Consider the following 20,608-nt stretch of genomic DNA (forward strand, 5'->3'; position numbering starts at 1 on the left):
TCTTAAAATCTCATTCTTCTTGTACTATTTTTTTTCTTTTATTGTTGTCACCATCTTCCCAGTTCTAAAACTTGTGCTCAAAACCTCCCTTTTAAAAAATAAAAGATAAAAACTGTTTCCCTTTTATCCTGTTTTATTCTAACCTTTTTAATTCTAACCAGTTGCCAAGTTCTTTCTATTCTGCTTTTGTGCAATATTCTGTTCCCTTTTTTCCATTCTATTGAATCATCCTAGTTGAGATTTTCATATCATTTTTTACTAGGATATACATACTATACTAGGATACTAGTATACTAGGATATACATACTATACTAGGATACTAGTATACTAGGATATATACTAGGATACAGCTTCTTTACTGGGCTTCCTCCCTCTAGGCTATATTTTCCCCAATCCATTTTCCATACCTCCTCCTCATTAAAACCTAAAAAAAGGGGGCAACTAGGTGACTCATTGGATTGAGAACCAGGAGGTCCTGGGTTCAAATTTGACTGCAGACACTTCCTAACTATGTCACCCTGGGCAAGTCACTTACCCTACATTGCCCAAACTTCTTGGTCTTCTGTTTTGGTGCCAATATACACTATTAATTCTGAGATGGAAGGTAAGGGTTTAAAAATAGCCCCCACCCCAAACTCTCCCTTTTTTGATGCCTTGTTGCTTCAGTTAATCATCGTAATCAACTAAAATCTTCTGCACTTTGGCTTCAGTCTACCTTTCCTTCCTTACTTCAAACTACTCTTTATTCAATTAGTCTGTGTTATCCTGGCTGTTTCCTGTTGCTTTCCTGACTTCTCCTGAAGTCTTTTAAGCTCTGAATTGTGATATGGAAATCAGTTTAAAAGACTGATATATATAAATTTAAGGTTTCCGAGAGAGAGAGAGAGAGAGAGAGAGAGAGAGAGAGAGAGAGAGAGAGAGACAGAGACAGAGACAGAGACAGAGACAGAGACAGAGACAGTCTGAGGGTCTCCACTCCAAGGACCAGGCTCCAACCACACTCCTCTCATTCACACAGGAAGTCCCCAGACTCCTCAGCTCTCCTCTACCTCACTTCCTGTGTCTCACCTGTGCCAGTGGTGGCTCTAGCTTAACCCAGGACTGCCCAGAGGTCTGTCCCCTTTGCACGTGTCTGTTGAAGGCCATATTCTCAAATAATTACATCTTGAGCTTTTGCTGTAGCCATTTCTAAATCCTGTTACCTTGAGTAGGGTGGAGATTGTAGTTTCCAAGACCTGATTCTGTCATTCCAAGTATCTGTATTGTTATTGATCAGGAAATAGCCAAATCCCATCCTCTAAAGAATGGTTTGAATAGGGTTGAGTAGTTTTGAAATTCACAGAATCAATGATCCTATGATCTCTGTGCCTGGTAGAAACTTGACTCTGCCCTCTTTTACCCTCCAGATATCTGCTGCTTGTAATCAGTTCAGATGTTGCCTCTTCCAGGAAAATAGCCTGATTTCTTAGTCCTTAGAGATTGCTCTCGCTTTAGATTTTCTTGAACTGTCTTGGCTTGCTTGGTCTTTCTCCTTTGTGCTTAATCACATTGACATTTTTTGTCTTTATATTCTTTAGGCCTTGCACAATTCCTTGCCTTCAGTATTGAATTCCTCCTTCTCTCTCAAAGCCCATAACTCTGCTACATTTCCTCTTTCAGCTCACTTTCCTAACATTGTCCTAGTCATCTTGGTCCATAGTCTTGGGGTCAAGCTTGTGATAAAGGATGGAAAGGTTTGCAAACATCTCATCTGTAAGATGATACTTGCTTCCCAAAATTGTGGGAACCAAAGGGATAATTTTGTAAAGTGCTTAGCACAGAGCTTTGGAACATGGCTTTATTCTCTTCCCTCTCCTCTTTCTTTTCACTTTCCTTGGCCATCTTTCTGCCCCCATTTCCTTTTACCTAGTAGATGCTTCAGGTGTGTTTGAGTTCACTCTGTTTAGGGCACTTGATGCTCTCATCTGAGCTCTGTTACAGTTTGTTTGCCTCTTCTTTTTGTGTTAGGTCTCCTAAAATTTAGGAGTACAGATTGGGGAGTTGACCATGGCCATCCATTTAGTTTATTTGTATGCGTAGCTGCTTTATTTGTGAGATTCAGATGTCACTTGTTGCTGCTCACCTTTTGGGACAATATGGGGTTGAAGTGAAATACATAAGGTGGAAGTCAGTCTAGAAGTCTTAGGAGTTTTAACATTTATGGAGAAGCAAAATACTTTGAAGGACAGATGTGTTACATACAAGCATTGATGAGAAAGAAACTACTAGGAAACTGTGAAACTCAGTTAAATGTGCTGTCAGAATGGTGGGGCAGCTGGTAGAAATACAGTTTCTAGTAGATAAATACTTGTTTTTGCTTGAGTTTTGTAATAGTTAAAATTTGAGGGGAAACTGAGGCAGATAGAAATTAGTTTCTCTCTGCAAGGAGTATTTTATTTTTATAGGTTTATTTAAGATAAGGAATTTAGGAAAATACAAGTAAGAAAGGCACGTGCTAGGCTCAGAGAGCCATTCACGACCACTCACATTTTGCCTGCTAGGTGGAGAGCCGTGTGTGCTCCGAAGCGGAAGTAGGGAAGAGACCCAGTAGTCTTTACAGCCAGGTTAAATAGAAATTCTTGACCTCTCCCAGATGGAAATCTCAGTGAGATTAGAGGGCATTCTGGGAGCTAGCAAGGACTCCTGGGGATTGGAGTCCGGAGTTCAAATCTCCATTTTTACATTTTGCCTTGTGATTGTTTGGGAAAAAATAACCCCCTCCCCCAAAGGATCATGAAAACAATCAATTTAAAGATTACAATAATTTGAGGATAAGAGAAAAAAAAAGAACAAAACCAGTAATTGCTGAACGCAATGACAAAAAGCCAGTTAGGGGGCAGTCCCCTTTGGCATGAAAGTATACATACAAATAAATGTTCAATCAACCACACCCAAAATTCATTCTTGTGCAGCTTGTGGTCTAGAGATTTCTTCATGGTGTCTTCTCCAAACAGTTCAGTTTCTGGTTTCAGAGAGGTAGCATCTTTCTTTACCTAGAATTCTTCTCAAAGGGGATTTAAACTTTGCAATTTAAATAATAATATTTTTTTACATTTCCCTGTGTTGTGGATGATTGAAAAACACAGGATCACGTAGGGATGCATGGCTGAGTTATGAGGTATATGAATCAATTGGCAAGAGATATTAAAAAGACATCACAAAAATCCAAATAAAAAAGAAAAATTTCTGGATGAAAATATAGACTATCAAAGCCTTATGTGTAAAAATTCTAAGTAAAGGAAAAATAAATCTATAACAGGGCCTTGAATCAGGGCCCAATTAAAATGATCTAAGCAATAATGCATTTACCTAGTCAGTAGCCAGGACTACAGAAAGGTATCACACTATGAAAGGCAGAAAAGGGACCAGATTATAGAAGCCAAGTAGGAGCCAAGTTTGGGGATACTCGTCTGTGAGTATTTTCAGAGTGAGTGTGGACACAAGGAAAGCCTATGTCATAACAAATGTTAAACACAGTAACCTTGAGTCTTCACACTAGGTTCAAAACGTTTGCATTGGCCTAGAAGTGCATCAATCAATCCTGGATTGGGTTTTCTTTGGCCCTGTGCAATGGCTCTTTTGTGTGTATCTTGTCCTGGAATCAGACAGAATCATTAAGTAAAGTCCCATAATTTTTAAAAAATAATTAGTGGCATCATTTTTATAATCTCAAGCTTTTTGGGGCATGCATTGACATTATAGCAAATATATTTTAAATTTATATTACTGCAAAATCAAAAAGTTAAAGAAATCTTAATACTGGCGACATATGCTTCAAATATAAAAAAGGAGAGAAAAAATAAAATAAAAAAACTGAAATAGTATATTACACATGCAAGAAAAATGTAATAAAAGAGTTTTAAAAATTCAAAAATATAGCTTATAATCATTGACACACTGTGTCAGCTAAGAAAATATAGAATACAAGGCTTTCTCACCAAAAATGAGATCCATTTCCTCTTCATATCTGGCCATGATCCACTGTGAGTATGAGCAAATGAATTGAACAAGGTAACATTTTTCATTTTTAAAAAACAGTAGTACAAATATGTAGTTATCAATATCCCCAAAATTCTCAATAGCCCAATTAATTATAATAGCAAATAAGCACACTATCATATTTCACATATGTTGCTGTATGGCATTTTTAAAAAAATGGATACTTGTCACAAGTTGTTATAGACGTAGCAAATCTTTCAACCTTGTGAATATATTTCTAAACAAAGTAAAACTCATTTTGGGTTTAGAACATCAAGTGTGAGTGTGAGTTAATTTAAATTTAAACTACCCCGGCTCTGGCTCAGGCTGAGCCAGGCAGAAGTTCAAAGGCCTTGGCCAAGGGGACCTCCCCTGAGAGCCAAGGGAAAAGGGGGTCAGTCTTATCACTCACCACGTGACTGTCTCAAGGAAGCTGTCTGAGGGAGCTCCTCTAGGCTTGAGTTTCAGGATTGAACTGGCGCCCAGCTTCTCCACAGGATGTCACAAGAACTCCCAAGGCAGTTCTCTACATTACTTCTGTGTCTTATATGTGCCAATGGTGGCTCAAGCTTGGCCTAGGACAGCCCAGGGGACAGTCAGTTTTTTTTTGATTTGTCACTTGTTAGCACATGCCAGTGTAGTGTGGATGTGTACATTCCTGGGTGCTAGACTAAGCAAATTGGAGAAATTCTAAAAATCACAGATGATAAAGCTACTATATCTGGTGTTCTGCTCTATTCATATAACTTGCAATAAGTTTTTTTTTTTGAGAGGTGAGATGGGAAACTGGGAAATATTTCTGAAATGTTTACCATCTTTTCTCCCTCTATTACCTGAAATATTCCTCATAGAAGGATGATTTTAGAAAAACCTGGAAAGACCTACATAAGCTAATGCAAAGTGAAGTGAGCAGAACCAGGAGAACATTGTGCATGGAAATAGTAATATTATATGATGAATGTTATGAATGATTTAGCTATTTTTAGCAACACAGTGATTTAAGAAAATTGTTAAACGGACTTATAAGGAAAAATGCCATCTGTCTCCAAATAAAGAACTGATGGAGTTTGAATGCAGACTAAGACATACTGTATTTCACTTTACTTTTTCTTGTTCAAATTTTCTTTCACAAAATGACTAATACGGAAAGATGATTTACACTGTTACATATGTAAAATCTGTATCAGATTACTCTCTGTCTCAGGGAGGTGAAAAAGGAGGGAAGGAGAGAGGGTGAGAATTTGGCTCAAAGTTAAAATTTTTTTTAAATGTAATTGAGAAAAAATATAAAAAGAGAAATATTCCTCATAAAAATTATCTTGTTTTGGTTTAAAGATCTGGGATATAGGAGGGCAGCCACGATTCCGAAGCATGTGGGAACGATACTGCAGAGGAGTCAATGCTATTGTGTAAGTGTGTAAATGTGGGGTGGTATTTTCAGTTTGTTTTTATGGAAAAATTCATTGTATCATTGGATTCCATCAATGAGCATTTAGTAAGTACTTACTATGTGCCTAAAAGCTGGGCCCTGGAGACATACAGAATGAACCAATCCCTACATGTTCTTTTATTAAACCCATTCTTTCTGTCCTACTAATAGCTCTTAAGCCAGAAGGGCAAGGATTAGGCAAACAGGATTATGGGACTTGTTCAAGGTCACACAGCTAGGAAGTGGCTGTGAGCGGATTTTAACCTAGGTCCTCTTACTCCACTGTGGCACCTAGGTACCTCAACAATCCCTACTTCTAAGGAGCTTACAAGTACAATAGAAATTGAGATTTTATTTTTTTTTATCCAAGGCGGAAGCTTCCAAGTTAAGTCTTTAAGAATTCATTTTAATAGAATTTTGAAAACTTAAAGTAAAAGTATGGCTTAAAATAATATTTACTCTTTCCTTTTACTTAAGAAAACTGGATTAAAAACTCAAATGACAACTATGATCTTAACTGCTACTAATTGGGCTTATATAAGTATCTTAGAGGGTACTGAATATGAGAGGCATCTATGTGTTGCAACAGAAAAAATGCTGGGCCTGGAATCAGGAAGATCTGAGTTTCATTCCCTCTTCCAACACTTCCTAGCTGTGAGTCCTTAGACAAGTCACTTAACCTGTCTATCTCAATTTTTTCAACTATAAAATGGAAATAATAATAGTTTCTACCTAACAAAGTAATTGTGAAAAAACAAATGAGATAAATTTGTAAAGGGTTTAGCACAATACCTGGCACATGGTAGGTACTATATAAATGAGGGATGTTGTTAAGTGTTATTAAATGACATCTTTTTTCATAATGAAATTTTTGCCTTTGCTTTGGGCATCTTCTCTGGGCAGTCCTGGCTTTTGTCTGTTCCCCCTCTTCACCCCCTCTTCTTCTGAGTACTTTGATCTGAGGGTGAACTATGACCATTTTTAAAGAAATTTAGACTCTTAGATGTCATTATTAAGGAATTTTGCCCTCAACTTTTTAAAAGTTACATGGTGGATGCTGCCGATCGGGAAAAGATTGAAGCTTCTCGGAATGAGCTACACAATCTTCTGGACAAACCACAGTTACAAGGCATTCCAGTAAGTTTGAGAAGTTTGCTTTTTGATTCTCATCAGTAGGAAATCTAGTTCACTAGCATTTGCAATGGAGAATAGAGCTTTAGGAAGGGGAAAAACTGTTCCTTACAATATAATGTGTGAACATAATGCAATGAGACTGGTTTGTATTTGTCTTAAGGATCCATACTCATGTCTGGTGTTATATATTGAAATGACAAAGGTAGCTAATAAGGGGCCTGTAAGATAGTAGGAGAAACGTGATGGGCAGCACCAGAGGGTCCTCAACGACTGACTGCTATCAACCCATGACTACTTTACTATCAAATTTGCTCCTTCTAACTGCTGTGGACTTCAAAGCAGATGATCTCGCAGGTAGAATTTTGTTAGCTTACTTCAGCGACATTTCTTGCATGCCCACTTTGGGTGCTGAAGAAGACAGTAAAAACAAATGAAATACTGTCCCTGCCCTCAGAGCTTCCAGTGTAGATGGGACTTAGCTTTCATAGCAAAAGATTGGGTTTGAGGAGTTTCTGTGCTGAGACTTCGCTTTTGAAGGCATGAAGTTCTATGACACGAGAGAGTAAGTATATTTGAGTAGGAGGAGATGAAAACTTAAGGGAGCAAGTAAGTCATTTAGTTAGATATGTTGGATTTGAGTATCAAGTGTCTTCTCTCACCTCTCATCTTGTCATCTTTGTTATGTCTTATTTACCTGTAGCTTAGAAGGCCATTAGCCTGGAAGGGAAAAGAGAAAGGAGTCAGTTGGATAAGTTGCTGTAGTTTAGGACAGATTTTGGATGAAAAATAACTAATACTGTTGCAAATGACAATTTGTCATTAAGCAACCAAATAATATTTATGGCACTGTACTAAGATTGGGATACAAATTAAGGTGAAAACAGCCCCAACTCCCAGTCCTATGGGGAAGGCAACCTCTGTGTGTGTGTGTGTGTGTGTGTGTGTGTGTGTGTGTGTGTGTGTGTGTGTGTGTGTGTGTGTATAATATACCTGTGGAGTAGATAGTGTAGTAGCAACCAGAGTGGGGACGACACTAGCAGCTGGGGAGAGGACTGCGAAAGGCCTTCAAGCATAAAGTAGGATTTGAGGTGGTTCTTGAAGGATCCAGGGAAACTGAAGAGGCAGAGGTGAGGAGGGATGGGGAACATCCATACAAAAGCCTAGAAACAATAGCTAGGTTATTCTCCGGGAGGAGCAGCAAATAGGCCTAAATAGCAAGTGCAGGGAGGTGAATAACATAGAAAAAGACTAGAAGTGTTGGAAGGGATCAAGTTGGAACAAGTTTCAATGTCAGAGAACTTTTTATTTGGTTCTGGGGGTAATAGGGAGCACCTGCAGGTGATTGAGTAGGAGGGTGGTTTGTGTAGTCCTGTACTTTAGGTCAGTCGTTTGGGCAGCTCTGGAGATTTGGAGTGAGGAAAGTTGAGGCAGGAGCCCTATTAGTAGTCAATTGTAATTATTCAGTGAAGAGCTGATGAGCTTTCTTAGGGTTGTAACTAAGTGGAAAGAAAGGGTCAGCTAGGAGAGATGTGGAGGGGAAAAGGAGATTAGGCTAGAGATTGGATAATATAGGGTGAGGGAGCAGAGTTGAAGATGACATCCAAGACTGTGAACCTGGGTGAATTGAAGGGAAGTAATGTCCTTTGGAGAAATGGGGAAGTGTTGAAGAAAAGGAGTTTTGGGGAAAAAATGAGTTCTATTTTTGACATGGTAAGTTTGAGATGCCTGTTGGATATCCAGTTGTACAGTAGGCAACTGATGATATAGGATTGGAATTTAGCAGTTTGTGCTGAGGGGATTGAACCTCTGAATCAATGGGTATGGACAAGAACCCAGAGAGTGTAGAGACAAAGGAGAACCACAATTAGTAAGTGTGATATTGAGGAAGATCTAGCAAAGGAAATTGAGAGAGCACTTTCTCCAAACCCAGAGAAGATTGGGTGGCAACAGTATCAAGTGTGACAGACAGTTAAATGGGGGTCAAGTTGGAGGGAAAGGATATTTGCCTTGGCAACTTGGTAACATTGGAGAGAAAAGTTTCAGTTGAGTATTGAGATCAGAATCAAGATTGTGGAAGGGTTCGAAGAGAAGGAGATGAAAGCAAATAGAAGCACTGAGTGAAAATTCCTTTTTTCAAGCTGGGAAATGGAAGAGAGAAGTTGTTAGCTAACAGGATTAGTAGTATGGAATGAACTTTTCTGAAGGATGAGAAAAATGTGTGTTTGTAGACTGCAGGAAAAATACAAGAGATGGGGAGAAATTAGAGATTACAGAGGAGGTGTTAGTAGGAGCAATCTGCTGGAGAAGATGGGTGGGAGTTGATGGGGTTTGGAGTACATGTGGCAAAGGAAAGAGTCTATCAGAGACAAGTGAAAGAGATGATGGAGAGTGATGTCAGCTAGATGTGAAATAAAAAGAGATAAAAGAGACTCAGTAAATTGCCTCAGTTTTTGGAAAAGTATGAGGGTAAAGCCTTCCACTGAGGAGGTTGCTGAGGGGAGGTTGTAGGAAGCTTAAAGGGAGAAGAGAAGGTTTGGAACTGTGGCTATGGTGAGTGGAGTAGAAAATTGTTTAAGGATGAGTATGATATAATAGAGTTCTGGACCTGGAGTCAGGAACACCTGGCTTGAAGTCCTGCCTCCAATACTTATTAGGTCTCTGGCATTTGGGCATTGTCTGACCTCTCAGTGACTTAATTTCCTTAGCTGTAAAATGAGAGGATTGGCCTACAAAGCTTCCAAGGTCACTTCCAGCTCTGAATTGTACATTATAAGAATTACTTTGCTGTAATGGGAGCCCAGTTGAGATTAGAGAATATGTTCTTTTTTAAAAACCCTAACCCACTGTCAGAATCAATATTGTGTATTGATTCCAAGGCAGAAGCACAGTAAGGGCTAGGCAATGAGGGTGACTTGCCCAGGGTCACATAGCTAGTCAGTGTCTGAGGTCAGATTTGAACCTAGGACCTCCTGTCTCTAGGCCTGACTCTCAATCCACTGAGCCACTCTGCTGCCCCTAAGAATATGTGTTTTTGTAGTGGACTGTTAGCACTTTTATGACTTTGTCCAGCTCTGTTCTATATCATGTGACTAGCAGCAAATGAGGCAAATGGTAGGACTGAGTAATCCAGGCTTGGTATCAGAGAGGGTGTAATGTAATAATATAAGAGATTTGAAAGTAGAGGATAGTATAGAGTTGATTTGAATTACTTATAGTTCATGACTGGGAAGGAAAAGGAGGATAGTATAGCCAGAGCTGGGGTGATGGTCTGGAAAACTGCTGAGGGGTGAAAGGATTAGAGGTGACTGTGAGGAAAACAATAGATTTAAGAATAGTTTTAGGAGAGATAAAAAGTTAAAAAATGATTCGATAAAGACATTTTGGAGCTATTCATCATGACAGAGGAACACTTATGGATGAGTGATGGCAATATCAGAGGTATGACTGTCTAAATGTAGCCAAGATGCAGTGGGAGGACATCGTGGAGGTGGGAAAGTTGAGGAACTGGAAAGTTAAGAATATTTGAGGGAACGTCAGCTTGTATGTTCAAGGTTGGAGTTGTGGTAGAGAGACTGAGCTGGGCACTGACCTTCCTGAGAATGGAGGGAGGAAATATCATGGCTAGAATGTCAGGGTGGAATTGGGTGGTGTATTTGCATAGAGTGAACTTCAGAGGATTTGCATTTGCTGAGTGATGGTGGAATAGGGAGAGTCTGGAAGCAGCAATGAGCGGAGTTCGGGAAAAGTAAGAGCTGTCAAGATACCCTTAAAGGTATTGTTCTGAGTATTCTCACTGAAAATTCCAGCTCTGGCTGGCCACCTTATTTGTCTGATTATTCCTACATTAGTCATTAGGAGGATTTTATATGTGTGTGTGTGTGTGTGTGTGTGTGTGTGTGTATGTGTATGTATATATATGTATGCTCGTTATGTGTAATATTTGTGTATGTATCTCCCCACCATTGAACTATTCCTTGAAAACAGCAAATGACTTACAATTGAATAAATTTGATAATATTCCCTAGCTCTCTTTGAAAAGAGGCTATTTTGTCATTTGTTACCTGCCACTGAAGCTTAACTGCCACACATACACATAGGCATATATATGTATAGCTACAAATATACACATTTACATAGACATGTAGGTTGAAAATTATTGACAATTCTGTTTCTAGGCTGATTTTTATTTCCTAAGCAGAAAGCAGAGAAGAGAATAGAACTATAGAGCCATTTGGTAGGAATCAGTACTGGTCCTCAATGTGGAAGGATTGCTCCCCTCGAGTACAAGGGTCATGGATACCTTAGAGTGTATCATGAGGGTTAAAATAGGTACTAGTTTCACATTTCTAAGTAGCAAGTTCTGTGGAAGTTGGTAGTTTTTATTGACTCTGTACTTAAGGTATATTAATTAATATTAACATTTAAATTTTCCCCTTTTTCTTTTTAAAGGTGCTAGTGCTTGGAAACAAGAGAGACCTGCCTAATGCCTTGGATGAGAAACAGCTAATTGAAAAAATGTATGTTTCATGAGAATATGAATGAGATGTTCTTTTCTACCAAATTCACTTATGCTGTATACTTTTATAGAGAGCTATTTTTTATTAGTCATTCCTCAGTATTTTTCTTTCCTCATCAGAGAATTATCCCCTTGAAACAGCAAATGAATTAGACAAAATTGACCATATCTAGTAATGTTCCCTACCTCTCTTTTGAAAAGAGACTATTGAGATTTATCATTTCTTAACTGACAACAAAACTTAAATCCCATCAAGTTAACTTTGGCTGTCTTATTTATTTTAGAAATTTTGTATATCCTTTTATTTCTGCTTTCAATTCTCTGTATAAAGTCATATAAAAATCTTTCTTGGTTTTTCTCAGTTCTCCAGATTCTTTATTTCTTTTAGCACCATATTATTCTATGCATATTTCATGATTTGTTCTCTTGCATACTGTTTTAATTGTTTAGACTTTGATGTTTTTTCAGCATTTGTACCTGTAGTGTTTCTCTCCTTGCAGAGGAAAATTCTTAGCCAATTAGATGTACCATAGATACTTATGTTTGAATGGTGGTTAAAGAGTAGTCTGTATCTTCATTATGCTTATTAAGAGAAGTACTTCACAAAATTGGCCAGTCAAGGTGATTTAACATGGCTCTGTTCTTAAAAACAAATTTATTTTTAAAATTTGCCTCTTCTAGGAATCTCTCTGCTATTCAGGACAGAGAAATTTGCTGCTATTCAATTTCTTGCAAAGAAAAGGATAATATAGGTAAGTAAAACCTAGCGTTTCTTGCAGAATTATTTGCTATTTGTTCTTGTACTTTTTTCCTTCCTCATTATACATTAAGTGACTCCCAGTATACCATTTTTACCCCCATATTGAAGAGTAGACTTTAAGCCCTTTGACATTAAATATAATATCACTAGGGTTTCCCCCCAACTGTTTAAAGAGACTCAATAAAGCTGTGCAGTTAGATGTTGCAGGATATTTATTGTAGTCATCTTTTTGGTGTTGGTATCCAGCTGTGCTATATATTAAAATGGTACTTTTGAAATAGGATTTTATAAAGACCGGTTTAGAGGCACTATAAAATTTTTTCACTTGCTAAAACTGAATATATTGCTGTAATATTCTAATACTCTTGGAGCAAAAAAGCCAAAAATACCCATTAAGTACTTTAATAATTACTTGTGTTTGACATTGTCATTTACATTTAAGTCTGTTGAGGGATTATTTAATAAACAAAAAGGATCATTGTATATAGTGTTTCAGAAATTATCCCGAGATAATGTGTTATTCTTGCTTGTAGACTTCAGGGAAGTTTGAGTTTTTTTCTCTAATTCTCCCCTTTTCCACTTTCTCCATCCCTCCTTATCATTAATTGTTCTGGGTATCAATCCTGATAATCTATGTGATAATCCTTTGTAAATTACAGTATACTGTGCTATTTGTGTTGTTTTTGCTATTAGGATTATTTTAGTCTAGATAGTACCAGTCTTTGTTTTTTTTTTCAACTTTTAATATTTCTCTCATTTTCAATCACCAATAATAATTATTTGTGTGGTCTCATAGCAGTAATTAAATTAAAATACAAGCATATAATTCCATTAATTTGTGGAGATGGAAATAAGCTGGGATGTAATTTATTTTAGTGTGGTTGGGAAAAAAATGAGGGAAAGATAAGGAAAGGAAGGGAAGGAAGGTAGCCAGGGTCTCCCCCCTCCCCCCAGGTAGGGAAATTGACCAGATTTTTTTGTAGATAGGCTAGGGAGTTAAATTAAATCAAGCTAGACTCCAGAGAAAGTTAGGTAGGTTTATTTAAGGTTTAGGAAAAGAAAGTTTGAGAAAGACAGGGAAAGTCTGATCTTCAGCAGCTATGCAGGGTCCAAATCTCTCCACCCGGGGGACTGGGGGGGGGGGGGAGGCAAAAAAGGTGACAAAGCCTGAGCTTCTCTCTTCTTTTATTCTCCCTCTGACATACCTCCCACAAAGGAAGTGGGAGGTGTGAGAGGAAATTGCAGAAGAGAGTCCTGGGAGATGGAGTCTCTCAGGGCTTAGGGCCCCTTCAAACTAGGAGCATGTATAATGTGGCAGTAGGAATAATTTTCATTTGACACAACATTTGCATATGATATACTCATTGGAAGTAGATTTGATGGCTAGTAGATAGCCAGCTAAGCCCACACTGCATTATTTTTTTTTAATCAAAATTAGCATTAGTAAGGTTTGTCTGATCCCTAGCTTTGACATTTCAGAAACTTTTTTTTTTTGTGATAGCAGTTAACATTTATTTATGTAGTTCTTTTTTTTTAACATTATTTTATTTGGTCATTTCCAAACATTATTCACTGGAAACAAAGATCATTTTCTTTTCCTCCCCCGCCCCCCCTTCCCTCTCCCATAGCCGATGCACAATTCCACTGGTTATCACATGTGTTCCTGTTTCTAACCCATTTCCATGTTGTTGGTATTTGCATTAGAGTGTTCATTTAGAGTATCTCCTCAGTCCTATCACCTCAACCCCTGTAGTCAAGCAGTTGCTTTTCCTCGTTGTTTTTACTCCCACAGTTTATCCTCTGCTTGTGGATAGTATTTTTTAGATCCCTGCAGATTGTTCAGGGACATTGCATTGACAACAATGGAGTAGTCCACTAGCTTCAATTGTACCACAGTGTATCAGTCTCTGTGTACAATGTTTTCTTGGTTCTGCTCCTTTCGCTCTGCATCACTTCTTGGAGGTTGTTCCAATCTCCATGGAATTCCTCTACTTTATTATTCCTTTGAGCACAATAGTATTCCATCACCAACATATATCACAATTTGTTCAGCCATTCCCCAATTGAAGGGCATCCCCTCATTTTCCAATTTTTGGCCACCACAAAGAGCGCAGCTATGAATATTCTTGTACAAGTCTTTTTACTTATTGTCTCTTTGGGGTACAAACCTAGCAGTGCTATGGCTGGATCAAAGGGCAAGACAGTCTTTTATCACCCTTTGGGCATAGTTCCAAATTGCCCTCCAGAATGGTTGGATCAATTCACAACTCCACCAGCAATGAATTAGTGTCCCCACTTTGCCACATCCCCTCCAGCATTCATTACTTTCCATAGCTGTCATGTTAGCCAATCTCCTAGGTGTGAGGTAATACCTCAGAGCTGTTTTGATTTGCATCTCTCTGATTATAAGAGATGTAGAGCACTTTTTCATGTGCTTATTAATAGATTTGATTTCTTTGGCTGAGAACTGCCTGTTCATGTCCCTTGCCCATTTATCAATTGGAGAATGGCTTGATTTTTTTGTACAATTGATTTAACTCTTTGTATATTTGAGTAATTAGACCTTTGTCAGAGGTTTTTGTTATGAAGATTGTTTCCCAATTTGTTGCTTCCCTTCTGATTTTAGTTACATTGGTTTTGTTTGTACAAAAACTTTTAAATTTGATGTATTCCAGATTATTTATTTTGCATTTTGTAACTCTTTCTAAGTCTTGCTTGGTTTTGAAGTCTTTCCCTTCCCAAAGGTCTGACATGTGTACTATTCTGTGTTCACCTAATTTTCTTATAGTTTCCTTCTTTATGTTCAAGTCATTCACCCATTTTGAATTTATCTTGGTGTAGGGTGTGAGGTGTTGATCTAAACCTAATCTTTCCCACACTGTCCTCCAATTTTCCCAGCAGTTTTTATGAAATAGTGGATTTTTGTCCCAAAAGCTGGGATCTTTGGGTTTGTCATATACTGTCTTGTTGAGGTCACTTATCCCAAGTCTATTCCACTGATCCTCCTTTCTGTCTCTTAGCCAGTACCAGATTGTTTTGGTGACTGCTGCTTTATAATATAGTCTGAGATCTGGGACTGCAAGGCCCCCTTTGTATTTTTTTTCATTATTTCCCTGGATATCCTTGATCTTTTGTTCTTCCAAATGAACTTTGTTATGGTTTTTTCTAAATAAGTAAAAAAAAAATTTTGGAAGTTCCATGGGTATGGCACTAAATAGATAGATGAGTTTGGGTAGGATGGTCATTTTTATTATATTGGCTCGTCCTACCCATGAGCAGTTAATGTTTTTCCAAGTCTAGTTTTAGTTGTGTGGAGAGTGTTTTGTAGTCTAGTTTTAGTTGTGTGGAGAGTGTTTTGTAGTTGTGTTCGTATAGTTCCTGTGTTTGTCTTGGGAGATAGATTCCTAAGTATTTTATTTTGTCTAAGGTAATTTTGAATGGGATTTCTCTTTCTAGTTCTTGCTGCTGAGCTGTGTTGGAATTATGTAGAAATGCTGATGACTTATGTGGGTTTATTTTGTATCCTGCAACTTTGCTAAAGTTGTTGATTATTTCGATTAGCTTTTTGGTTGAATCTCTAGGATTCTTTAAGTAAACCATCATGTCATCTGCAAAGAGCAATAATTTGGTCTCCTCCTTGCCTATTTTAATGCCTTCAATTTCTTTTTCTTCTCTAATTGCTACTGCTAGTGTTTCTAATACAATGTCAAATAATAAAGGTGATAATCAGCATCCTTGTTTCACTCCTGATCTTAATGGGAATGGATTTAGTTTGTCCCCATTGCAGATGATATTAGTTGATGGTTTTAGATATATACTGTTTATTATTTTTAGGAACGGCCCTTCTATTCCTATGCTTTCCAGTGTTTTTAATAGGAATGGGTGTTATATTTTATCAAAGGCTTTTTCTGCATCTATTGAAATAATCATGTGATTTTTGTTGGTTTGCTTGTTGTTGTGTGGTCAATTATGTGGATGGTTTTCCTAATATTGAACCAGCCCTGCATCCCTGGTATGAATCCTACTTGATGATGGTGAATGATTCTTCTGATCACTTGCTGGAGTCTTTTTGCTAGTATCCTATTTAAGATTTTTGCATCTATATTCATTAGGGAGATTGGTCTATAATTTTCTTTCTCCGTTTTTGGCCTGCCTGGCTTTGGAATTAGTACCATGTTTGTGTCATAAAAGGAATTTGGTAGAACTCCCTCTGCTTATTATGTTAAATAGTTTGTATAGTATTGGAGTTAGCTGTTCTTTGAATGTTTGATAGAATTCACTGGTGAATCCATCAGGCCCTGGGGAATTTTTCTTAGGGAGTTCTTTGATGGCCTGTTGGATTTCTTTTTCTGATATGGGATTATTTAAGAAATCTATTTCTTCTTCTGTTAGTCTAGGCAATTTATATTTTTGTAAATATTCATCCATATCACCTAGGTTGGTATATTTATTGCCATATAGTTGGGCAAAGTAGTTTTTAATGATTGCCTTAATTTCCTCTTCATTGGAGGTGATGTCCCCCTTTTCATCCTTGATGCTGTTAATTTGCCTTTCTTCTTTCCTTTTTTTAATTAGATTAACCAGTACTATGTCTATTTTGTCTGTTTTTTCAAAGTACCAGCTTCTAGTCTTGTTTATTAGCTCAATAGTTCTATCACTTTCGATTTTATTAATTTCTCCCTTAATTCTTAGGATCTCTAGTTTGGTTTTCTTCTGGGGGTTTTTAATTTGTTCTTTCTCAAGTTTTTTGATTTGCATTTCCAATTCCTTGATCTCTGTCCTCCCTAATTTGTTAATATATGCACTCAGGGATATGAATTTTCCTCTAAGTACTGCCTTGGCTGCATCCCGTAAGGTTTGAAAGGATGTCTCACCATTGTCATTTTCCTCAATGAAATTATTAATTGTTTCTATGATTTCTTCTCTAACCGATTTTGGAGTATCATATTATTTAATTTCCAATTAATTTTTGATTTGGCTCTCCATGTACCCTTTACCGATCAATATTTTTATTGCCTTGTGATCTGAAAAGGCTGCATTTATTATTTCTGCTTTTCTGCAGTTGAGTGCCATGTTTCTGTGACCTAGTGTATGATCTATTTTTGTGAATGTGCCATGTGGTGCTGAAAAGAAGGTGTATTCCCTTTTGTCCCTATTTATTTTTCTCCATATGTCTATTAACTCTAATTTTTCTAAGATTTCATTCACCTCTTTTACCTCTTTCTTGTTTATTTTTTGGTTTAATTTATCTAAATTTGATAGTGCTTGGTTCAGGTCTCCCACTAATATGGTTTTACTGTCTATTTCCTCCTTCAATTCTCCTAGTTTCTCCATTAAAAATTTGGATGCTATACCATTTGGTGCATACATGTTGATTAGTGATATTTCCTCATTGCCTATATTCTCTTTTAACAGAATATATTTACCTTCCCTATCCCTTTTGAATCAGGTCTATTTTTGCTTTGGCTTTGTCAGATATCATGATTGCTACTCCTGCCTTCTTTCTATCAGTTAAGGCCCAAAAGGTCTTACTCCAACCTTTAATTCTAACCTTGTGATTATCGACCCGCCTCATATGTGTTTCTTGAAGACAACAAATGGTAGGGTTTTGGGTTCTAATCCATTCTGCTATTTGTCTACGTTTTATGGGTGAGTTCATCCCATTCACATTCAAAGTTATGATTGTCATTTGTGGATTCGCTGGCATTTTGATACCTTCCCCTAGTTCTGACCTTTCTTCTTTAGCTATATCCTTTTGAACCAGTGATTTACTTTGGGTCAGTCCCCCTAGTCCCCTCCCTTGATATGCTTCCCTTTCTAACCCCTCCCTTTTTTTGCTCCATTCCCCTCCCCCCTCTCCTTCCCTCCCTTTTTATACTCCCTGCCCCCTCCCCCTCCTTAATTTTCCTTTCTTTCTTGCCCTGTTGGATAAGATAGAATTCAGGATCCCACTGGATCTAGATGTTCTTCCCTCTCAGATTTGATTTCACTGAGATTAAGGTTTAAGTAATTCCACTTCACCCTCTCTTCCTCTCCTTCTCATATGAGAGTTCTTCCCCTCCCCTTTCCATGTGTATCTTTATATGGGAAAGATTATTCTATCAAGTCCCCCCCATTTCTTGAAGTAAATCTTAGTATTATCGATGGTTCCCCCCCTCCCTTTTATTTGCCCCGACTTTCGCCAAATCTTCTTAATGCTCCAATCTTTCCCTATGCATGTTTCTTATAATTACTCTTATGATGCATGCAATATTTGATAGTTACACAAAACATTTTCCCCACATATTAATATATATAATTTGATGTAAATGTAGTCCTTATAGAAGAGAGTTTGACTTAAAGAAAAAGATAAGATTTTTCTCCTTTTCCCTTTCTTTCATATTTACCTTTTCATGTTCTCTTGCTTTCTGTGCTTGGATGTCAAATTTTCCACTAAGTTCTGGTCTTTTCTTGGCAAATGCTTGGAAATCTTCTATTTTGTTGAATGCCCATACTTTCCCCTGGAAGTATATAGTCAGTTTTGCTGGTTAGTTGATTCTTGGTTGGAGACCCATCTCTCTTGCCTTTCTAAATATCGTGTTCCATGCTTTGCAGTCTCTTAGTGTGTTAGCCGCTAAGTCATGTGTGATCCTTATGGGAGCCCCCTTATATCTGAAGCTCCTCTTCTTGGCTTCTTGTAGGATTTTCTCCTTTTCTTGGAAGCTCTTGAATTTGGCAATTACATTCCTTGGGGTTGTCTTTTGGGTATTTAGTATAGAGGGTGTTCTGTGAACCCTTTCTATTTGCCCCCTTGCTCCAGAACGTGGGGTAATTTTCTTTTATAATTTCCTGTAGAATAACATCGATATTATTGTTTATGTCTGGTTTTTCTGGGAGACCGATAATTCGGAGGTTGTCTCTTCTTCCTCTGTTTTCCAAGTCTGTGACCTTTTCAGTGAGATATTTTATGATTTCTTCTAATTCATTAATTTTTTTGGCTTTGCTTTATTGATTCTTGCTGTTTTATGATCTCACTTTCTTCGAGTTGCTTAATTCTGGTCATTAGGGACTGGTTTTGCTTTTCAGCTTTGTCTGCCCTTCTATTGGATGCTTCCCGCTCTTTCTCCAATTGTGCAGTCTTATCTATCAGACTGCTGATCTCTTTCTCCCATTTTTCTTTCCAGGTTTCCATCTTTTGGATAAGTTCCAGTTTGAGATCTTCCAGAGCTTGTTGATAGTTTCCTTTTTTGGGAGGCATGTTCTGATTTATTTTGGATTTCTTCCCCATTCTCTTCTTTTCCTTGGGTACTCCCACCATAAAAGTTTCAATAGTCACCTTTTTCCCTTTCTTCCTGGAGGCTTGATTTTGGGTCATGTGAGCCATCCCTTTGGTGGTTTTATTCCACTTTCTTTTTTGGTCTGGGGTCTGGGTGATGTGGGCGGGTTTTCTGTGAATTTAGGTTGCCTCAGACTAGTTCTTCCCAGCCTCCGAGGTTTCTTAGAGCGCTGGGGCCCTGATCACAGCCAAACTGCCCAGGTGTTCAGCTCCACCCAGATACTCGGCTCAGCCGCCCTGAGTACAACTCCGCGGCCCCTGTGCTCAGCACAGGATTCTCCCGAGAAACCGCCCTGAGATGTTGTTTCCTGGCAGTCCCCAGATCCCAAGGCGGAGACGCTGTCCCAGTGAGCGCTTCAGTAGCTCACTCTGGTTTGGTGGGGGAGCTGTGGGGGGGGGAAGGGTGGCTCAGTTCACATTTCTGTGCAAGCTTTTCCTCCTTATTATAGTGTGGAAATGTTCAAACCCCATGTACCTTTGCCTCTGTGGGGTACTGGGGAGTACTGGGGAGTCCTTCTGTTCCTCCAAAGGTGATTTTTATGCTCCTTTGATGTAGTCTATTTCGTTAGGTGCTGGGGAGAGGAAGCGTGTGGCGTCTAGATTGCAGCCATGTTTTCCAGAAACTTTTTTTAAGTTCACTTACTGCCTTGGTGCATTGATAGTGACTAAATTTAAGACTTCTTTATCAATGTCATTTTATTTACCTTGAAAAATACCTAATGCATTGCCTGAAGTTCTCATGTTGACTTTGGTTAGGACATTTCTTTTCCTTGGGCCACTAGCAAGTGTCAGAGAAACATCAATCATTCTTAGACACACTCTTAATTCCCATTTCTTTTCTATATCAGAATAATGGCTGGCCTCTTTGCATTTGTCACCATATTATCACCCTTATTCTTCATTTTGGCATGCTTTAATTTTATAGTTGCAGATATTTTTCTCTGATTTAGGTTGACTCTTTTCTGTGAGAATGTCTGCAGGAGCAATTATCCAGATCCTCATCCATAATCGCTTATTTCTAGAATAACTAAATCATTCTTGGAATATTTTTTCTTACTAGCTTTTATAACCCAAGGGGGTGTGTACACATCTTTATGACCTTTCTTATTCTCTTAGGCTAGATAGAGGCCCATTTTCCTTGCAGGCTTGTCCTCTGATAATAAATGTGGAGAAAAAACAGTTTAAAAATAGATAAATTCACACATTTTACTAATGTAGTGTTGCCCCATCCCTCACTTAATCAAATTCTATTTCTCCATCTTAGTGACCTATTGGGCTGTTGAATAGGCTAGATAGCTTTGCATAATTACTAGTTGAATGTTTAAGACCTTTAAAAACATTCATCGACCTAAACCCACAACTTTCACTTTGTCTTATATGTATCAGTTATTGATCACAAAGATTTTTTATGTTTCTCCTGCATGGTTAGAGCTTGA

General features: G+C 38.0%; 1 protein-coding gene across 1 annotated transcript in view; it reads left to right on the forward strand.

Moving 5' to 3' along the window:
- Nucleotides 1–20,608, forward strand: part of ARL8B (ADP ribosylation factor like GTPase 8B) — a 61,557-nt gene that overhangs the window by 37,043 nt on the left and 3,906 nt on the right. Inside the window, exons 3-6 of the mRNA XM_056804567.1 lie at nt 5,354–5,427; nt 6,491–6,584; nt 11,031–11,098; nt 11,779–11,849. Coding sequence (XP_056660545.1) covers nt 5,354–5,427; nt 6,491–6,584; nt 11,031–11,098; nt 11,779–11,849 — 307 coding nt within the window. The remainder of the gene's footprint in view (nt 1–5,353; nt 5,428–6,490; nt 6,585–11,030; nt 11,099–11,778; nt 11,850–20,608) is intronic.

The sequence above is a fragment of the Monodelphis domestica genome, chromosome 7 (genome assembly GCF_027887165.1).
Source record: "Monodelphis domestica isolate mMonDom1 chromosome 7, mMonDom1.pri, whole genome shotgun sequence".
Lineage (NCBI taxonomy): Eukaryota > Metazoa > Chordata > Mammalia > Didelphimorphia > Didelphidae > Monodelphis > Monodelphis domestica.